Source organism: Triturus cristatus, chromosome 1_1, assembly GCF_964204655.1.
Source record: "Triturus cristatus chromosome 1_1, aTriCri1.1, whole genome shotgun sequence".
NCBI classification, from domain to species: domain Eukaryota; kingdom Metazoa; phylum Chordata; class Amphibia; order Caudata; family Salamandridae; genus Triturus; species Triturus cristatus.
Genome location: NC_140579.1, coordinates 590,534,510 through 590,549,593, shown reverse-complemented (window position 1 = coordinate 590,549,593; position 15,084 = coordinate 590,534,510). Strand labels below are relative to the sequence as shown.

At 42.8% G+C, this 15,084-nt stretch overlaps 1 protein-coding gene across 7 annotated transcripts in view; it reads left to right on the top strand.

The window, feature by feature from the left end:
- BLTP3A (bridge-like lipid transfer protein family member 3A) overlaps positions 1 to 15,084 on the top strand; it is a 1,033,704-nt gene that overhangs the window by 478,380 nt on the left and 540,240 nt on the right. For all 7 annotated transcript variants that reach the window (XM_085645841.1, XM_085645832.1, XM_085645827.1 and 4 more), the window contains one exon: positions 14,097 to 14,238. In XM_085645841.1, coding sequence (XP_085501967.1) covers positions 14,097 to 14,238 — 142 coding nt within the window. The remainder of the gene's footprint in view (positions 1 to 14,096; positions 14,239 to 15,084) is intronic.

Here is a 15,084-nt window from a genome sequence, read left to right as displayed (position 1 = left end):
TGAATGGGGAGGCAATGTTGCTGAACTTGATGCCTCTCCAGAACTGTCACCCAAGTTTTACTCCTTCTTATGACATTGGTTTTATGATCCCCTTAGACAGCATTGCAGTGATTTATTCTTAAAATCTTATCTTCTGCAAACTTGTGCTTCCTCTCTGATTTGTGGTTAAATTTTTTATATTATTTCCAAAATTCAGAACAATACAAGTCAGAACAGGGTCCTAGGCCTTCGTCATCACATTTGTAAAACTGCTCAAAACGCCCAAACCCAAAACACCCCGCCCCCCTTCCTCTCCCCCAGGATTCCACCATAAACAAAAGAGAGGACATCGCCATGTCATGTATGGAAAACGTCAAAACCTCCCTTAAGCAGTATTAGTTGGAGGCTCTATTAGCCGTAAAAGGTGCAAATATTTAGGGCATGTGAGCTCATGGAACTCCGCAATAAGTAATGATAGGAATGGATGCCATAGGTCAGGGAAGGATGTCCCGTAATTCAATAAGGAGAGAGACAGACTTTCCATGCCTAGAATATACCATAGGCGATGGAGCCAGCCTTGGTGAGTGGGGATGTGCCCGTTCCGCAGTGTGATATGTTCTGTAGGTCTTCCCTCAATGCTAGACCAATCTGCCTCCCCCTACGGGATTTAAGTGGCAAGGTAAGCGCATTGGGTAGACCTAAACCATTATAGGCTTGGAAATGGGGTAATTATGTATTTAGATGGCCATCTATATCATGCAGCACCTGTGCCCAGAAAGCTGTGAGTTTAGGGCAGGCCCATAGTAGGTGTGTTAGTGTGTCTAAGGAGCCACAGGAACTTCAACACTCAGGCCTTCCCTTTATGTGGCTGGGGAGGGGTAAGATACCAATAGGTTACTATTTTGGTCTTCGTTTCAAAGCCAGCTACATTTCGGGCTGTGTCTTGCGCGGTGATATATATCCTCCCATTCCCGCTGTGTGAGTGTGCGACCTAATTCAAGCTCCCAGTGTTTCTGACTCCTCTTTGTTTTGAAAGGAAAATTGCAGCGACTTTAGGGTGATCAACGTTCTGATTCACTTATCGGAGGAAGGTCTGACGAAACTGAGAAATCCAGCTTCAGGATCAGTGACTCTTTCTACATTGGAAAAAAATACAAGGTTGCAGACACTTCTGCCCGTCTCCTGAATGATAAAGAAACTGACTCATTTATTTTAGCTGCAGCCAAGTGACATTTAAGAAATATTACATCCCTATGTACTGCACCACCAGATAAAGACAGTTGCAAATTGGTCTGTATAAGGAAGTGTTAATGTATTGGCTTCTGTCTCAGTCAACATTACTTACCTTGGCCATTTTATCTAGGTACAAGAGGTGGTTTGGGTATGATATCAACCCTTTTATTCACAAGCTGTTGTAGGTAGATAACATTCAGGTGAAGGTCGTTTTGAAGAAGGCTAACTTAATATCGTCTCTACCATTATTGACAATTTGATGGTTTTTTCTACAGGCAATTTCAGACAGAAGGGTATTGTACTATGGTTTCCACAAGAGAACCTCCTTTAGACTTGAAAGCCGAGTTAAGACCATGAACTTGCCCCTGCCCTTAAAGAGTGATATCTTCAGAAAAAAGAGTTGTGTTGCAAGACATCTAGTCCAATGCAGAAAGTGAAAATACTCAACATACTCTTAAAGGTGCCAGACATACTCTGTTTACCCATGGCAAAACCAGCAAAGAGACTACTAGCATCAATATGGAATTTTCTGTCTGTACTGCCAGGATGCATGTTACAGATCACAATCATTGGGAGAGTCACCTGCAAAGACAGTCTGGCAGTGGTAGCGGTACTCTTAAAATTGCCAAATGATACCAGTTTATCCCACTTAGATGCCTACTTGGTAAAGGAAAAGTTTTCCAGCGCTGTTACACCAGCTTACACCAGGTCGTGCAGACTGTTTTTACTGGGATTCACAGCCAGTAAGAAGAGGTTACTTCTCATCCATCGCAGCAGTAGGTGTTCCTGTTATGTTATGTTAGCCTCCATTTATAACGCGCTCGGATACTCGAAAGTGTCATGGCGGACAAGGACATGGGGACAGGCGGCGAGGGCCAAGAATGATTGGTTAATTGAAAAGTAACGTTTTCTGATGGATACATCTGCCAGTGGATTCCTCACCTTGTGAATATCCCCTGCGCCAGCATTCCACTGAACTTTTTTCCCCAGCTCTCTACGCCGACGTGGACGACGTCATAATGCATCGGCTCCGCTCGCGACTCCGTATGACGTCACTGGAGCCATAAGAGAGCCACGTCGGCGTGATGACGTCAGTTCCCTTTTTTCCGCGCCGTCGACGCGCAACGGTTTTTCCAGTACTCTCCTGCTACTTTGTAGTTGTTAGGTGTTACCGTTGGAGAAAATCTGTAATGTCTTCGACGAGGAAGTCGGGTTTTAAGCCCTGTAGGGAATGTGGGGGCCACATGTCTATGACGGACCCCCATGATGATTGTTTGTGGTGCCTTTCATCTGACCACGATGTCGAGGAGTGTTCAAGCTGCAGGAGGATGAATCCGAAGGCGTTGAAGGAGAGGAAGGCGAAGCTTTTTATGGCCAAGGTCGGAAAGGAGAAGAGAGGTAGAAAGAAGGAGAGGTCGAGGCCGGAGTCGTCGACTTCGAGGTCATCGAAGTCGAAAAAACATCATAAAAAAATGAAGCATTCCTCTCGGCGCCGGTCTTCTAAGAACAAGGCGTCGAGATCGACTTCGCCTCGACGACGTCGAAGTAAGGATTTGTCTCCTTCTCCTTCTCCTAAGTCTCCGGAAGGATCTCCTTCGCCGAAGCGGACTCCAGCGCGGTCACCGGCGCAGTCCCCGGCGCAGTCACCGGCGCCTTCACCGGCGTCGTCTCCGGTTCCAGTGGAGTCGTCTGTTTCTGATGATGAGCAGGAACAAAGGAAGGAGCCTTCTCCAGGGGGTGAGGATCCTTCGGCTCCGGTAGAGGACACTGCGGCGCCGTTGCCAGGTACTCCGCAGATGGATACAGGATCGGTTCCTTATCCGCAGTTCCCGGCTCCAGGTACTGATTCTTCGCATTTTTTAAATGTCATGTATGGAATCTTCAATCGGGCTGCCTTCCCATCCGGTGCACCGACTGGTCCCGTGGGTCCTATGGCGTATGCTCTAGGGGTACCGCAGCAATATGCACAGGCCCCGTTTATGCCTTTTTTTTTAAACAGCCTAAGATCCTGGGTGTTCCGAAGCTCATAGGGCAGGGCATTCCAGGCCTTAGCCACCCTGACAGAGAGGGAGCTACCTCTAGCTCTAGCAAGGCGGTAGCGAGGAATAGCAGCCAGGCATTGCCCAGTGGAGCGAAGATGTCTAAGAGGCACGTAGCAATCAAAGCGTCTCCTAAGATACGCGTGCCCCGATTTATAAAGGGCAGCATGAGCAATAGTGAGAGCCTTGAACAGAACACGCTGACCCACCGGAAGCCAGTGCAGATCCCTAAGAAGTTGCTTAGTGCTAGTCCTCCCGGAAATGCCTAAAAGTGCTCTGGAAGTCGCATTCTGGATGGTCTAAAGCTTTTTTAGCTGATAGTCAGGAAGGCCAATGTATAGTGCATTGGCATAATCCAATCGCGAACGAATAAGAGCGTGGGTCACCATTTCCTTGGCAGCCATAGGCAGCAATGGTAGAAATGTCTTGAGTTGTTTCAATGTGCCAAAGCACACTCCTGCCAATTTTTTAATCTGAGGTAAAAAGCCCAGGTCCTCACTGAACCATATCGCCAAGTGTTTTACAGGGCACCCCATTGACTTGGGCAAGGGGTAACCCTCAGGCCAAATGGCATCCGTAAAGTGCAACGGGAAAGACCCGTAGAGGAGAACCTCGGAAATCCTCGTTGCATTTAAGTTGGACCTGCGCTAGCCATTTAAAGACTTCAGCAAGAACATTTTTAGCTAGGTCAGGGGATAGATCATTTTTCTTCCACGTAAAGAGAAGCTGGGTATCATCAGCGTCCGCTATGATCTTAGCACCCAGCTCCTCTGCCAGATAGATAAGTGGCGTCACATAAACATTGAAGAGAAGAGGGCTCAGAGTAGAGCCCTAGGGGACGCCAGTGGTTACACTTCTCGGTGTGGAAGAGAAGGGGGGCAGCCACACATGCGGTGTTCTATTCTCAAAGAAAGATGTAATCCAATCCCATACCAAGCAGGTGATTCCGATGTTAGACAAACGGGTCAAAAGTTGGCGATGTGGTACCGTGTCAAACGCGGCAGAGAGGTCCAGTAAAATCAGTGCCGCTCTGCCGCTGGAATCTAGACACACTCTAATAGCCTCCGCCATCTCAACCAGGGCCGTCTCTGTACTATGAGAGGCCCTGAAGCCCGACTGGGCTGGGCGCAAAACGCCAGAGGTTTTAACAAACTCAGATAGCTGTTTGTGGGCTGCTTTCTCACACACCTTCGCCACAGCTGGGAGTGAAGTAGGCATAGTCAAGGCTGTGCTTTTTTCCCTACAAAAATATAGCTCTACCATTACAGGAAGAGGTTCACCTTTACCAGATGTCACAGTCTCAAGGTTGAATGCCCTTGGCAAGACTACACAAGAGACCTATTCAAAAATGGCTCTCAAGTCAATGGTCGCAGACAACAGAAGAACAATCTGGTGGTTGTCACTAGGAGTGTGCAAAATCACGTAATTTCTTTAATCAAATTTCATAACAAATTGCAACTTTAGATGAAATTGTTATTTGCAGGTATCTTGCATGACTTTTTTGATGCAAAAAATCATTTTGTATTAAAAGAAAAGTCGTGCTACCAACAGGTGACAGATACTAGCAGAAAATATCTCAACGAGAATCTGTACATGATTGAGCCTCCCTCGTGAACTCTTATGCAAAGTTGCATTAAAAATATATTTTTTTTTAAATACATCAAATTGAGAGAAAATGAAAATTTCAGGCCTCATCCTCACGAGCAAAGTACAAAAGAACAGAAGTGATTGTCACAGGAAAATATACTAAACGGCACACCGAGCCAAATCTAAATGCCTTTAGTAAATGTTACGATAGATGCATCACAGACAGTGTAGGTTGCACACCCAGAAAACCGAAGGTCAGGTGCCAATGGACTAAGTAGGAGGCAGTCATACATATCATTGCCCTATAGCTAACAACTCTATTCTTAATGGTAAAGCCATGACAAGAAAAAATATAAATACAAATGGACAACACCCCAGCAATGATCGCACAGCGAGGCATGAGATCTTTCTTTCTCAAAACTAGCACATGGAAATGTGGACATGGGCCAAGCTAAGACATATATTATTGTCCTTCATCTTGAGGGAGAACCACAAACGGAGTTACACATGCCCAGCAGACATGTAGGGATTTCACGTTAATGGTAGCTATATCAAAGGGTTGTTGACATGAATTTTCAAACAGGGAGAACACCATAAATCGACCTGTTTGTGCTGTGCCGCAGAATGATCATAGGTTGTTATATATATATGGTGTAGAAGATCCAATAGGATTTAACAAATGAGACTGTTATAGTCCAATAACTTAAGCATTTACAGAAGTGTAAAAGTGACCCTACACACCAGAACCTCTCTCCAATCCTCGTAGTCAAACACCTTGGTCACTTCCAACTACTTGTGGGAGCTCAGCGTCCTTTTGTCACAACTGATAAGGCAACCTTTTAAACTAATAAGCAAAACCAGCCTGAAACAACTCGCATTGAAGACAGCATTTCTAACAGCTATCACATTGTTGTGTAGAGTGAGCGAGTTATAGGCACTAACAATCCCAGAACCATATCTTCAAATAAAGACATGATAGTGATGAGGATCAACCTGCACTTTGTCCTTAAGGTGGTGTAACATTTTCATGTCAACCAATCTATTCAATTAGTTATGTTTTCAACAGCTAAAGTCTAATTCAGAAAGAGTCCTCCACATGCTAAGTGTCATGAGTGGATTGTCTTTCCAGCCTCGCTCATCTCCTGCTGCCAACAACAAATCAATGTTTCCTTAGAAAAAAGTGTGTGTGTGTGTCAGTGTGTGTGTGTGTCAGTGTGTCTCAATTGCGATTCTTCCTCACCTCCACGAAAGAATCCAGCTGCACCAACAGGCTTATTTTCAATTTAGTTTATTTGGCACACAAACAAAATGAAACGTTTCGACCTTCTTGGCCACATGACCACATAGTAACAGTTATAACATCTATACAATGTCCACATGACGTGCAGATAGCATAAAGAAAATACTGTCAGATAGGTTACCAGCCCTTTCATCGAAAATTCAAACTAATATAACTTTATGCATGTTTGTTACACAGAGGTATAAACCACAGTAATGATCAAGATAAATGCGAAAAGGTGAAATTATGTTATAAAAGCCACTCAAGATGCAAAGTTTCATATGTGTTATGTATATTTATAATATAAATTTCGGATTTTGCTGCACATAATATCATATTTTTGTAAGTCACTTCATTATTAATGAACAATTATAAATATTTCTTTTCCAATTAGATTCAATTTGTTATACCACCTTAATTTAACAATTCAGAGGTTGTATATATATATACCCCCCTCCCCCCATGGCGGTCAGCGTTTCCATAAGAAATGCGTTTTTTGTTTTGCTGATTTCTGTATGAAGACACTCAAGGAACAATCGAATTACCTTAGTTGCACATACACAAGGTCACTGGTGACATTACCTTGTGGTCCTTTAGGCAGCTGTAGAGTGTGCACTAGACATTCACCCAACTAGGTAGCACTCAATAATTAACCAGTAGAAAGTACTGCAGTTGGGTAGCCCTTTTATTTAAATTTTCTCCCCACGAAATGGGGTTCCTGGTGCATAATTAGGCGCAGGGAAATGGGGGCGTGCCCTCCCCTTTCTTTATTAATTACTGTGCCCCGGTGCATGGGGTCCCCGGAGTCTAAAAAGGCTCGAGGAGGAGGATTGCACTCCCACTTTGTATTAATTTTGGCTTAGGGAGGTGGGCTGCTGATCCCCCTTCTCTTTTATTTACATTTTGGTCCAGGGCATGGGGTGCCCAAGACTAAATTAGTCTCAGAGAGGGGGGCTGCACACCACCTCCCTTGATTAATTACTATGCTCCAGGGGATGGTGACCCCAGGGCCTAATAAGCCCTCGAGGAGAGTGGCCTCACACACCCTCCCCTTTTAATTGCAACTGGCCACAGGGGCTGAAATCCTCAGGCCCAGTTAAGGCTTGGGGAGCAAACTGCACACCCCCACCCCTTAATATATATATATATATATGTTGGCCCTAGCGGTTGGGGATCCCCTGAAGGCCAACAGTATGCTGCGCATGCCAAAGGCTGTGTGCGGTTGGCAGCCTGCTGGAGGTTCGACCACAGGGCCTGGCAGCAAGCAAAAGCCTGTTGCCAACCCCCGTTGTGTGCAGCATGGGGTTGGCTGCCAGCGGGGAGTTGGAAGCTGGGCCTGGTTGCAAGACTAACCCCTTGCAAGACTAATCCCACGCACGTCCAAAGGCCGTACACTGTGTGGGGTTGGCTACCTCTGGGTGGCTGCCTGCAGGAAGTTGGATGCAGGGCCTGGCTTTAAATCTGGCCCTATGGACAACCACTCACTGCACGCGACAAAAGGCTTTACGTATGGTAACAAAATATTACTTTATGTTCCAAAAAGACACAACTAGAAATTTACTGAGGAAAAAAAACAAAGGTTAAAGTAATGTTATATTCAGGTGTGATAAAAGGATCTGATTCTGTTTAAAAAAAAAAAGTAGAAATTCACTGAAAGAAACGAGGTTTAAAGTAACGTTATAGTTAGGTGAATATGTCAGTGATAACATTAAAGTTTTGAACGGAAAAACCCCCCACAGAAATTCACTAGTTATAGTTAGCAGAGCTAACTATAACTTGTGCCCCCGCCATGCACTGCTTTTGACTTCACATATTACATCACTTATGACATGTTCTAAGATATTACTTGTGACTTCTAATGATATCTCAGATTACATCATTGAAGACATCACAGATTAAATCTCAAATGACATCACTCATGACATCATTCAATAAGTGTGTGAGTTTTATAGTTTACATAGTGGTGGGTAACTACCATATTACTTTTCTACCTCATTTTGTACAGTCTGTGTCTAGCTAATGGGTGTAAGTTTTTTACAACACGCATGAACTAATGCATCATAGATGTGGAGAGGTATTCAACACATTATAAATTTTTTCATTGAAAAGTAACTTACATTTACAAGCATTGGTCACGAGTCGTCTGGACTACTTCAATGCTCTGCTTTTCTCCGCTAAGGAATCCTCCCGTAACAGATTGCAAGTAGTCCAGAACACAGCTGCTCGATTGGTGACCAATGCTCCCCCCAGAACACCCTCACTCCCCCTACTCTGCAAACTGCACTGGCTGCCCATTCGGAAAAGGATCAAATTCAAGATCTGCTATATGGTATACAAAGCCCTGAATAACCTAGGACCTAACTACATCGCAGATAAATTGATCCGTTACATCCCCTCCAGGACCCTACGCTCTGGGTCCAAAGAGCTTCTTTTTGTGCCTCGCATAAAACAAACCCGGCTGGGGGGTGCATCCTTCTCTTACGTTGCACCATCTCTCTGGAATCAGCTCCCCAACCACATTCGACTCTCCCCCTGCTACTTATCTTTCAGAAGGCAATTAAAAACCTCACTGTTCTAAACATCGGGCTTAGCTGTCTAGAGCCGTCATAGCGCAGAGATACCCGGGTGATACATGCGCTCTACAAATGACATAAATAAATAAAAAACTTAGTGTGCAGATGACAGTTTATTACTTGTGACCAAGATGTTCCACACACGTTTTTTGCATCTGCAGCAAACATTTTTAACAGGGCAAAGATTTGACTTAGTAGATACTAAGTATTGTAAGTAGCCTTGAGCTACTAGACAGAATCGTCTTAGTATGACAATTTCTACATAACATAGAAGACTGTGTGCACCAGGTACTAACTTGTGTACATTTGCTTCTTTACCTTCAGAAGATGGGCTATCTGTAAAGCTTACACCGCAGTATGAAGGCTGCCGGTAGTATGATCTTCATATGTTTAAAGAACAATGGTTATGGGGTGGCCTCAAAGGTCCAAAGCGAAAAAGGTGACCCGGAGCGGGGCACTGTTGTTTGAATGAGGTTAATTTTCAGAACGAAAATGGTGACCCAGAAGGGGGCACTACTTATTACATGTATGAGATTTAAATTCAGTCAGGAGCAGAAAAAGATTTTTAACCTTGGACCTTTGAGGCCACCCCTGAACCACTGTTCTTTAAACATATTCTACTACCCCAGGGTCACATATTGGGGTCTCCTTGTTTTCTAAAAACCTGGTAGTATGATCTTTAGCACCTTTCAGACCATGGTAATTTTAAGCGAATAGTGTCTTTTTTCATAACTGTTTCATAGAGTGTACGCTGTTGTTACTAGATAATTTTTAATACTCTGTGGTGTATTTATCAGGAGAGTTTCACCGTCTGCAAACACTGTAGTACAGAGTAAACTCTCCCCATAGAGTAAACACTGTATACAATACCCACTTTTCTACTCATATCACCTTCATTTCTCAGTGTAGGTCAGTGACTGTCAGGGGTTTGAAACCGGTAAAGACTGTCCGTATTAGGGGATTAATTTTGGAACACATGTTGAGCAGCTTGATGAACATCGTGTGCAATGAACGTTATCCATATATCTGTGATAGATTGTTAATGTGAACTAGACTACCCATGAAAAATAAGGCCAGTGTTGCACATAATACATGCTTTCTGCACCTAAGGGAGTATTATCTGTGTTGGCATTAATGATGCTTCATTTTATTTTAAGCTATTTTGTACTTTCAGGCTTCTAATGCTGTAATAGTTTATAGAATAATGTGTACAAAAGAAGCTTGGATTATGTCATCAGTGAGGTCATAGAACATGTCATAAGTTATGTAATATGTGAGGTTGTAAGCTGTGCGTGGTGGTAGCTTAAGTTATAGTTAGCATCTGTGTTTTGTTTTGTTCAAAACTTAATTTTGTCACTGACATATTCACCTAACATTATTCTTTGTTTTTTTCACTGAATGAATATGTATGTATATATATATATATTCACTGAAAAAACCATAGGTTTCACACATGTTATAGTTAGCGGAAATTTTACTGATAAAAAACCAGTGAAATTCCCCCGTTATAGTTAGCGCAGGCAACTATAACTCACGCGACCGCAATCCTCTGCTGATGCTAATACTGTATTTAGACACTTATTTGCCCATGTCTTCTTCCATACATTTTTAGCTATACATATATTACAAATATATTTTTTTCATAAAGACACATATGTCATCAGCAGAAGATTGCAGTCGCGTGAGTTATAGTTGCCTGCGCTAACTATAACGGGGGAATTTCACTGGTTTTTTATCAGTAAAATTTCCGCTAACTATAACATGTGTGAAACCTATGGTTTTTTCAGTGAATTTGCAAGGTTTTTTAAATGCTAATTCCTAACTATAACGTGTGTGAAACCTATGGTTTTTTCAGTGAATTAGTACGGTTTTTTAAATGCTAAGTTTTTTTCCCTTATAATAAGCCCTGTACATTTGGTGGCCTTCGGCCACCAAAAGCACAGGGGGTGGGGTAAGTGTGGATAGTGTTTTTTGCCCTTAACATAAGCCCTGTGCTTTTGGTGGCCTTCGGCCACCAAAAGCACAGGGGGTGGGGTAAGTGTGGATAGTGTTTTTTTTATTTTTATTTTTTTACCGTACGCTTACGGTAAGCGTACGGTAAGCGTACCCCGCGAAATTGCCGAAAAAAAAATAAAACCGTTTTTGCACTTGGGGGATGTTTGGGGACTCCCTCAACATGACTATGTGGGAGGGAGTTGTCAAAACAGCCCCTTTACATGTTTTTGGGCTTGATATTTTAAAAATCACTCTCAGTGCGAGAGACAAAATGGCGGCCGCCGCTTCCTGGTTTCGGCCGATTCGAATGTTTACTAAGATCTAAGAGCCAATCAGAATCGCGCTCGCGCACGCCACCGTACGCTTACCGTAAGCGTACGGTAAGCGTACCGTAAGCTGGCTCAGATATATATATTGATTTAAAGGCTATTTTCTCAGAATCTACTGAACAGATTTACACCAAACCTACAAAAGGCACTTCCTTGACCTAGGGACTACCTCTCTGCCAAATTTTGAGTAATTCTGTTCAGCCGTTCGGGCTGTAGCTCGTTCTAAAGGTCCTATGGAAAAATGCATGGGAAAAACGCGTTTTGGGACCCCCCTTTTATCTCAGCCCCCGCTTGACGGATCCCCCCGAGACTTTCAGGGTAGGAGCGGAGCGTAGCGCCCCACCTATTTTGAAAAATTTGCGAGGATTCGTCGACCGGCGCCAAAGTTATTCAAAATAGAATGTTGAGGTTTTCCTATGGAAACGTGGTCCTAACTATAACTACCTACTGGCTATCGCCAGTAGGTAATATATATATATATATATATATATATAGATATATATATACTTACAAGTGTAAGCGCTCGCTCAGGCGGGTTGGAGACAAGTAACCGGAGGCTGTTGTGTTGGATAGATATAATTGCACCACAGGGTAACTGTGTAATATCGGCCTGTGTTGCATTGTGGTGTGCTAGTGACATTCATAGCCAAATGGTTTATCAAAGTAATTTGAACCCTGAGATGGTACCATAGGACATATTAGACATGCTACTGGATTTTTATGTTTTATATTACACAATTTTTTTTTTTTAGTACTCTGTAGAAGAGCTTTTGCACATTATTCCTTTAGCATTTGTTTTCTTGAGACTGCAGATATGTCTGTCAATGTTTTGAGAAATGTGTGTTTTTGTTGGGGATAATGTGCTAAAAATTAAGTGATTATGCAACATTATGTATTATTAGAATTCAAAATGTAACCTCCATGCACATTATAAGGAAACATTTATTCTAAAATGTGGTTTTCTTTTGTAGTGCATTGACACTATAAAGTAGGTTTAACAAGACCTTGCTAAAGAAAATAAAAATTGCTATCATTAGATTCTAGAATCCAGGAACAAGATAGGGCAGTAGTTTTTTTGGATCGGATCTGTTGCCCTTGTTAAAAATTGGTAATACAATAGAAATGGCCAGGAGGGTGGTATCCCACTTATAACAGTGGCATTAAATACTCTAGTCAGTATGGGTCCCCATGAATCCCTAAAAGTTTTAAAAGCATCTACTGGTACCCCAACAGGCCCAGGGGCCCTCTTACTGGTGCTACTACCGTGCAAAGCTAGCATCACCTCATCATTAGTTATATTTAGAGGGAGGGGGTTATGCGTAGGCCTCATCCTACGTGTCTCTGTACCATGTTCATCATGCAGACAGTGAAATATATTAGTAATGAGTAATGATTCACCCATACTTCATATGGTACATGAGAAGTAATTTCTGGGATATTTTCATTCGTTAGACAAGGGGCTTTAACCATGTTCCAAGAAAGTTTACAATCATTAGATTCTGAGGCTAGTATTAACCTGGACCATGCCTCTTCCTGGAGGGTCTTTTTTCTAGCAAGGATAGGCTGCTTTATTTCGTGTCGAAGGGTTTTAATTAAAATGTGATCCCTTGGTGAGCTATGCTGGGCCACTTTTAAGCACTGGGATGCCAGAGTAAATGAGTGATCAAACCATCCCTTATTTGTAATGCGGGCAGGGTTCACTGTATGCTTCAGGAGTATGTTAATTGTACCACCAACGCTGGTAACGTTATCCAATAACCTAAAAGGGTTCACCTCATCACTTAAACAATAATTTAACTCCATGAAATTCCTAGTTAAAATGTCATAAATAAAGCTATTAGGGTAAATTCCTGCCCATTTAATCCTGATCCCATAAGACCTGGTGGGACTAATATCCCCTGCTTTAGAAGGAGTACCATTTTTTATGCCCCAGAATAAAAATGGCAACATCACCAGAACATTGTCAATTAGTATGGACTGGACAATGCTGGGAGTACCACACTTATTACATACTGGGGCGGACATCAATACATGGTCAATGATAGTAGCAGCATTTCTTCCGCTAAAAGTAGGGATTTGTACCCTGCTGTATCCTTGTTTACAGGTCAGAAGCTGCAGATCATGTTTAGCAATTAAGTGCGTAATTGTGCGATTGCCTTATTTGTTTTCATTGACTGACCCTTGTCTCACCAGATGTCTCTTTACTTGATGCTGTTCTCCAAACATGTGGCACAGCAACACTCTTTTCTAGTGTGCATTGTGCATATCATAATCACACAGCACATAGCAAAACCTTTTGCCTGTGTCCATCACTTCCTCTTGGATTATGCTTTACACAACCCCATGCTGTCATTACCAAAGGCTATCCCAATCTGAATGCCTTGAAGTGTGGATGAGGTTCTGCTGGAAGGTTTTGGAATAATATGTGCCTTGCCCGTCACGGGTCTTGTGCACTCGTCACCTCTCACATTATTGCAGGGTTGAACCCTCTTTAAAACAGTGTGATCTTTCCACAGGAAGCATCACCCTTTATTTTCCCTTGAGGCTAGTCGAGCTGGCACTGCACAGCTTTCCAGCCCGTAGGCCAATACAACTCCTAACCCTCTGCAGTAAATTCGTCTGACATAGCTGTTGTGTGTGTTATAGCCCCTTACTCTCCTCCATATTGTGTTCTGTTAATTTAATTGCACTGAAGTTCTGAGTACGATATTTGCATATCCTTGCAGAGAAGAATGCAACTCTCGCATCTCTGTTGACCTGGACATTTCACCCGCTTCGTTTCATTTGAGCTATATTCCCTCAAATTCCTTTCTATTACATCAGTGATAGAAAGCCCTGTAAATAAAGCATTCTGTTTTTTTGTAGAAGGCCCAAAGTGTTTCCCACTACTTGGATCTTCAGAATGCATTCCCAAAGTTCTTGCCCATCTCCCCAACTTAGTTCACAGTGCTTTCAAGAGAGCATAAACACAATCCTATCTGTGTGAGTGTTATGAAAAAAAAAAAACCATACCAGGACCTACTTGCATCAGTGCAGTTTTGCGATCAGGCATTTACATCTTCTGTTCATGTTTTGCTTTCAGGTTTCCTCAGCAGCACAGCGTACCAGGAAACCTGTCCCCCTACTGTCCTGTAACAGGAAGCGTCACAAGCTACCAGAGCGGGTCTATGCCGTACATCTGCAATTCACGGAGTATTACTTCCCTGACAACCATGGCTTCCCAGGTAATTGTAGTGCTAGACTGACTCAGAATCTTTGTGACCACCAGGCCTCAATATAATATAGGAAAAATGTAATCTTACACTGTTACTTAGTTTTTTGTCTTTCTTCCTCTTTCTGACCCGCCTTTCCTTTGGTACTTTACTCCCCCTTTCTCAGAACGCCTCTAGCTTCTTTGACTGCTTCGTCTCTTATTCTTCTGCTTTTTTAACCATTCTATTGTTTAGTCTCAGATTTTTTATTTTATTAATATATTACTAATTCACTTTAAGCCTCTAGTGTAACATTATGCTCGTTGCATGTGTTGCTGTAGATGCACATGCTGTGCATACTCCTACCTTTTAGTGTTGCACTCGGACATATGCAAGTTGTTTTTCTTTGAAGAATTCTTTTGAGTTACGAAGTATATAATGACTCCTCCCTTAATTGACAAAACACATGGGCACCGATTCTGTGTTTGTTTATTTTCCACCATTTGGTTCAGACATGCATGGCCGAAATTTTGAGTTTAATGTGTTTCTTTTAATAGAGACTTCTAGCCGCAGATTTCTCACCTTTTGAATATTCCCCAGGCGTCATGCTGGATCCCCCAAAAATGTTCATAGTACCTTTGCGTGCGGGAAGGTGGCACCGTGCAGCTCCGCATCGATGCCATTCAGCTACAGAATTGACGTTTGGGACCTACAAAGGTGCCACTTCCATGCGCTGATGTCATTTTCTTTCTTTCTGTGCATCAAGACACAAATTTGCAGCTTCTCCCATCTCTCAGACTGCATTTCGCAATTTGTAAACACTGTGAAAGGGATGTTACCCCCTAAGATGACAGCTTTTAAGCCTTGTAGGGACTGTCG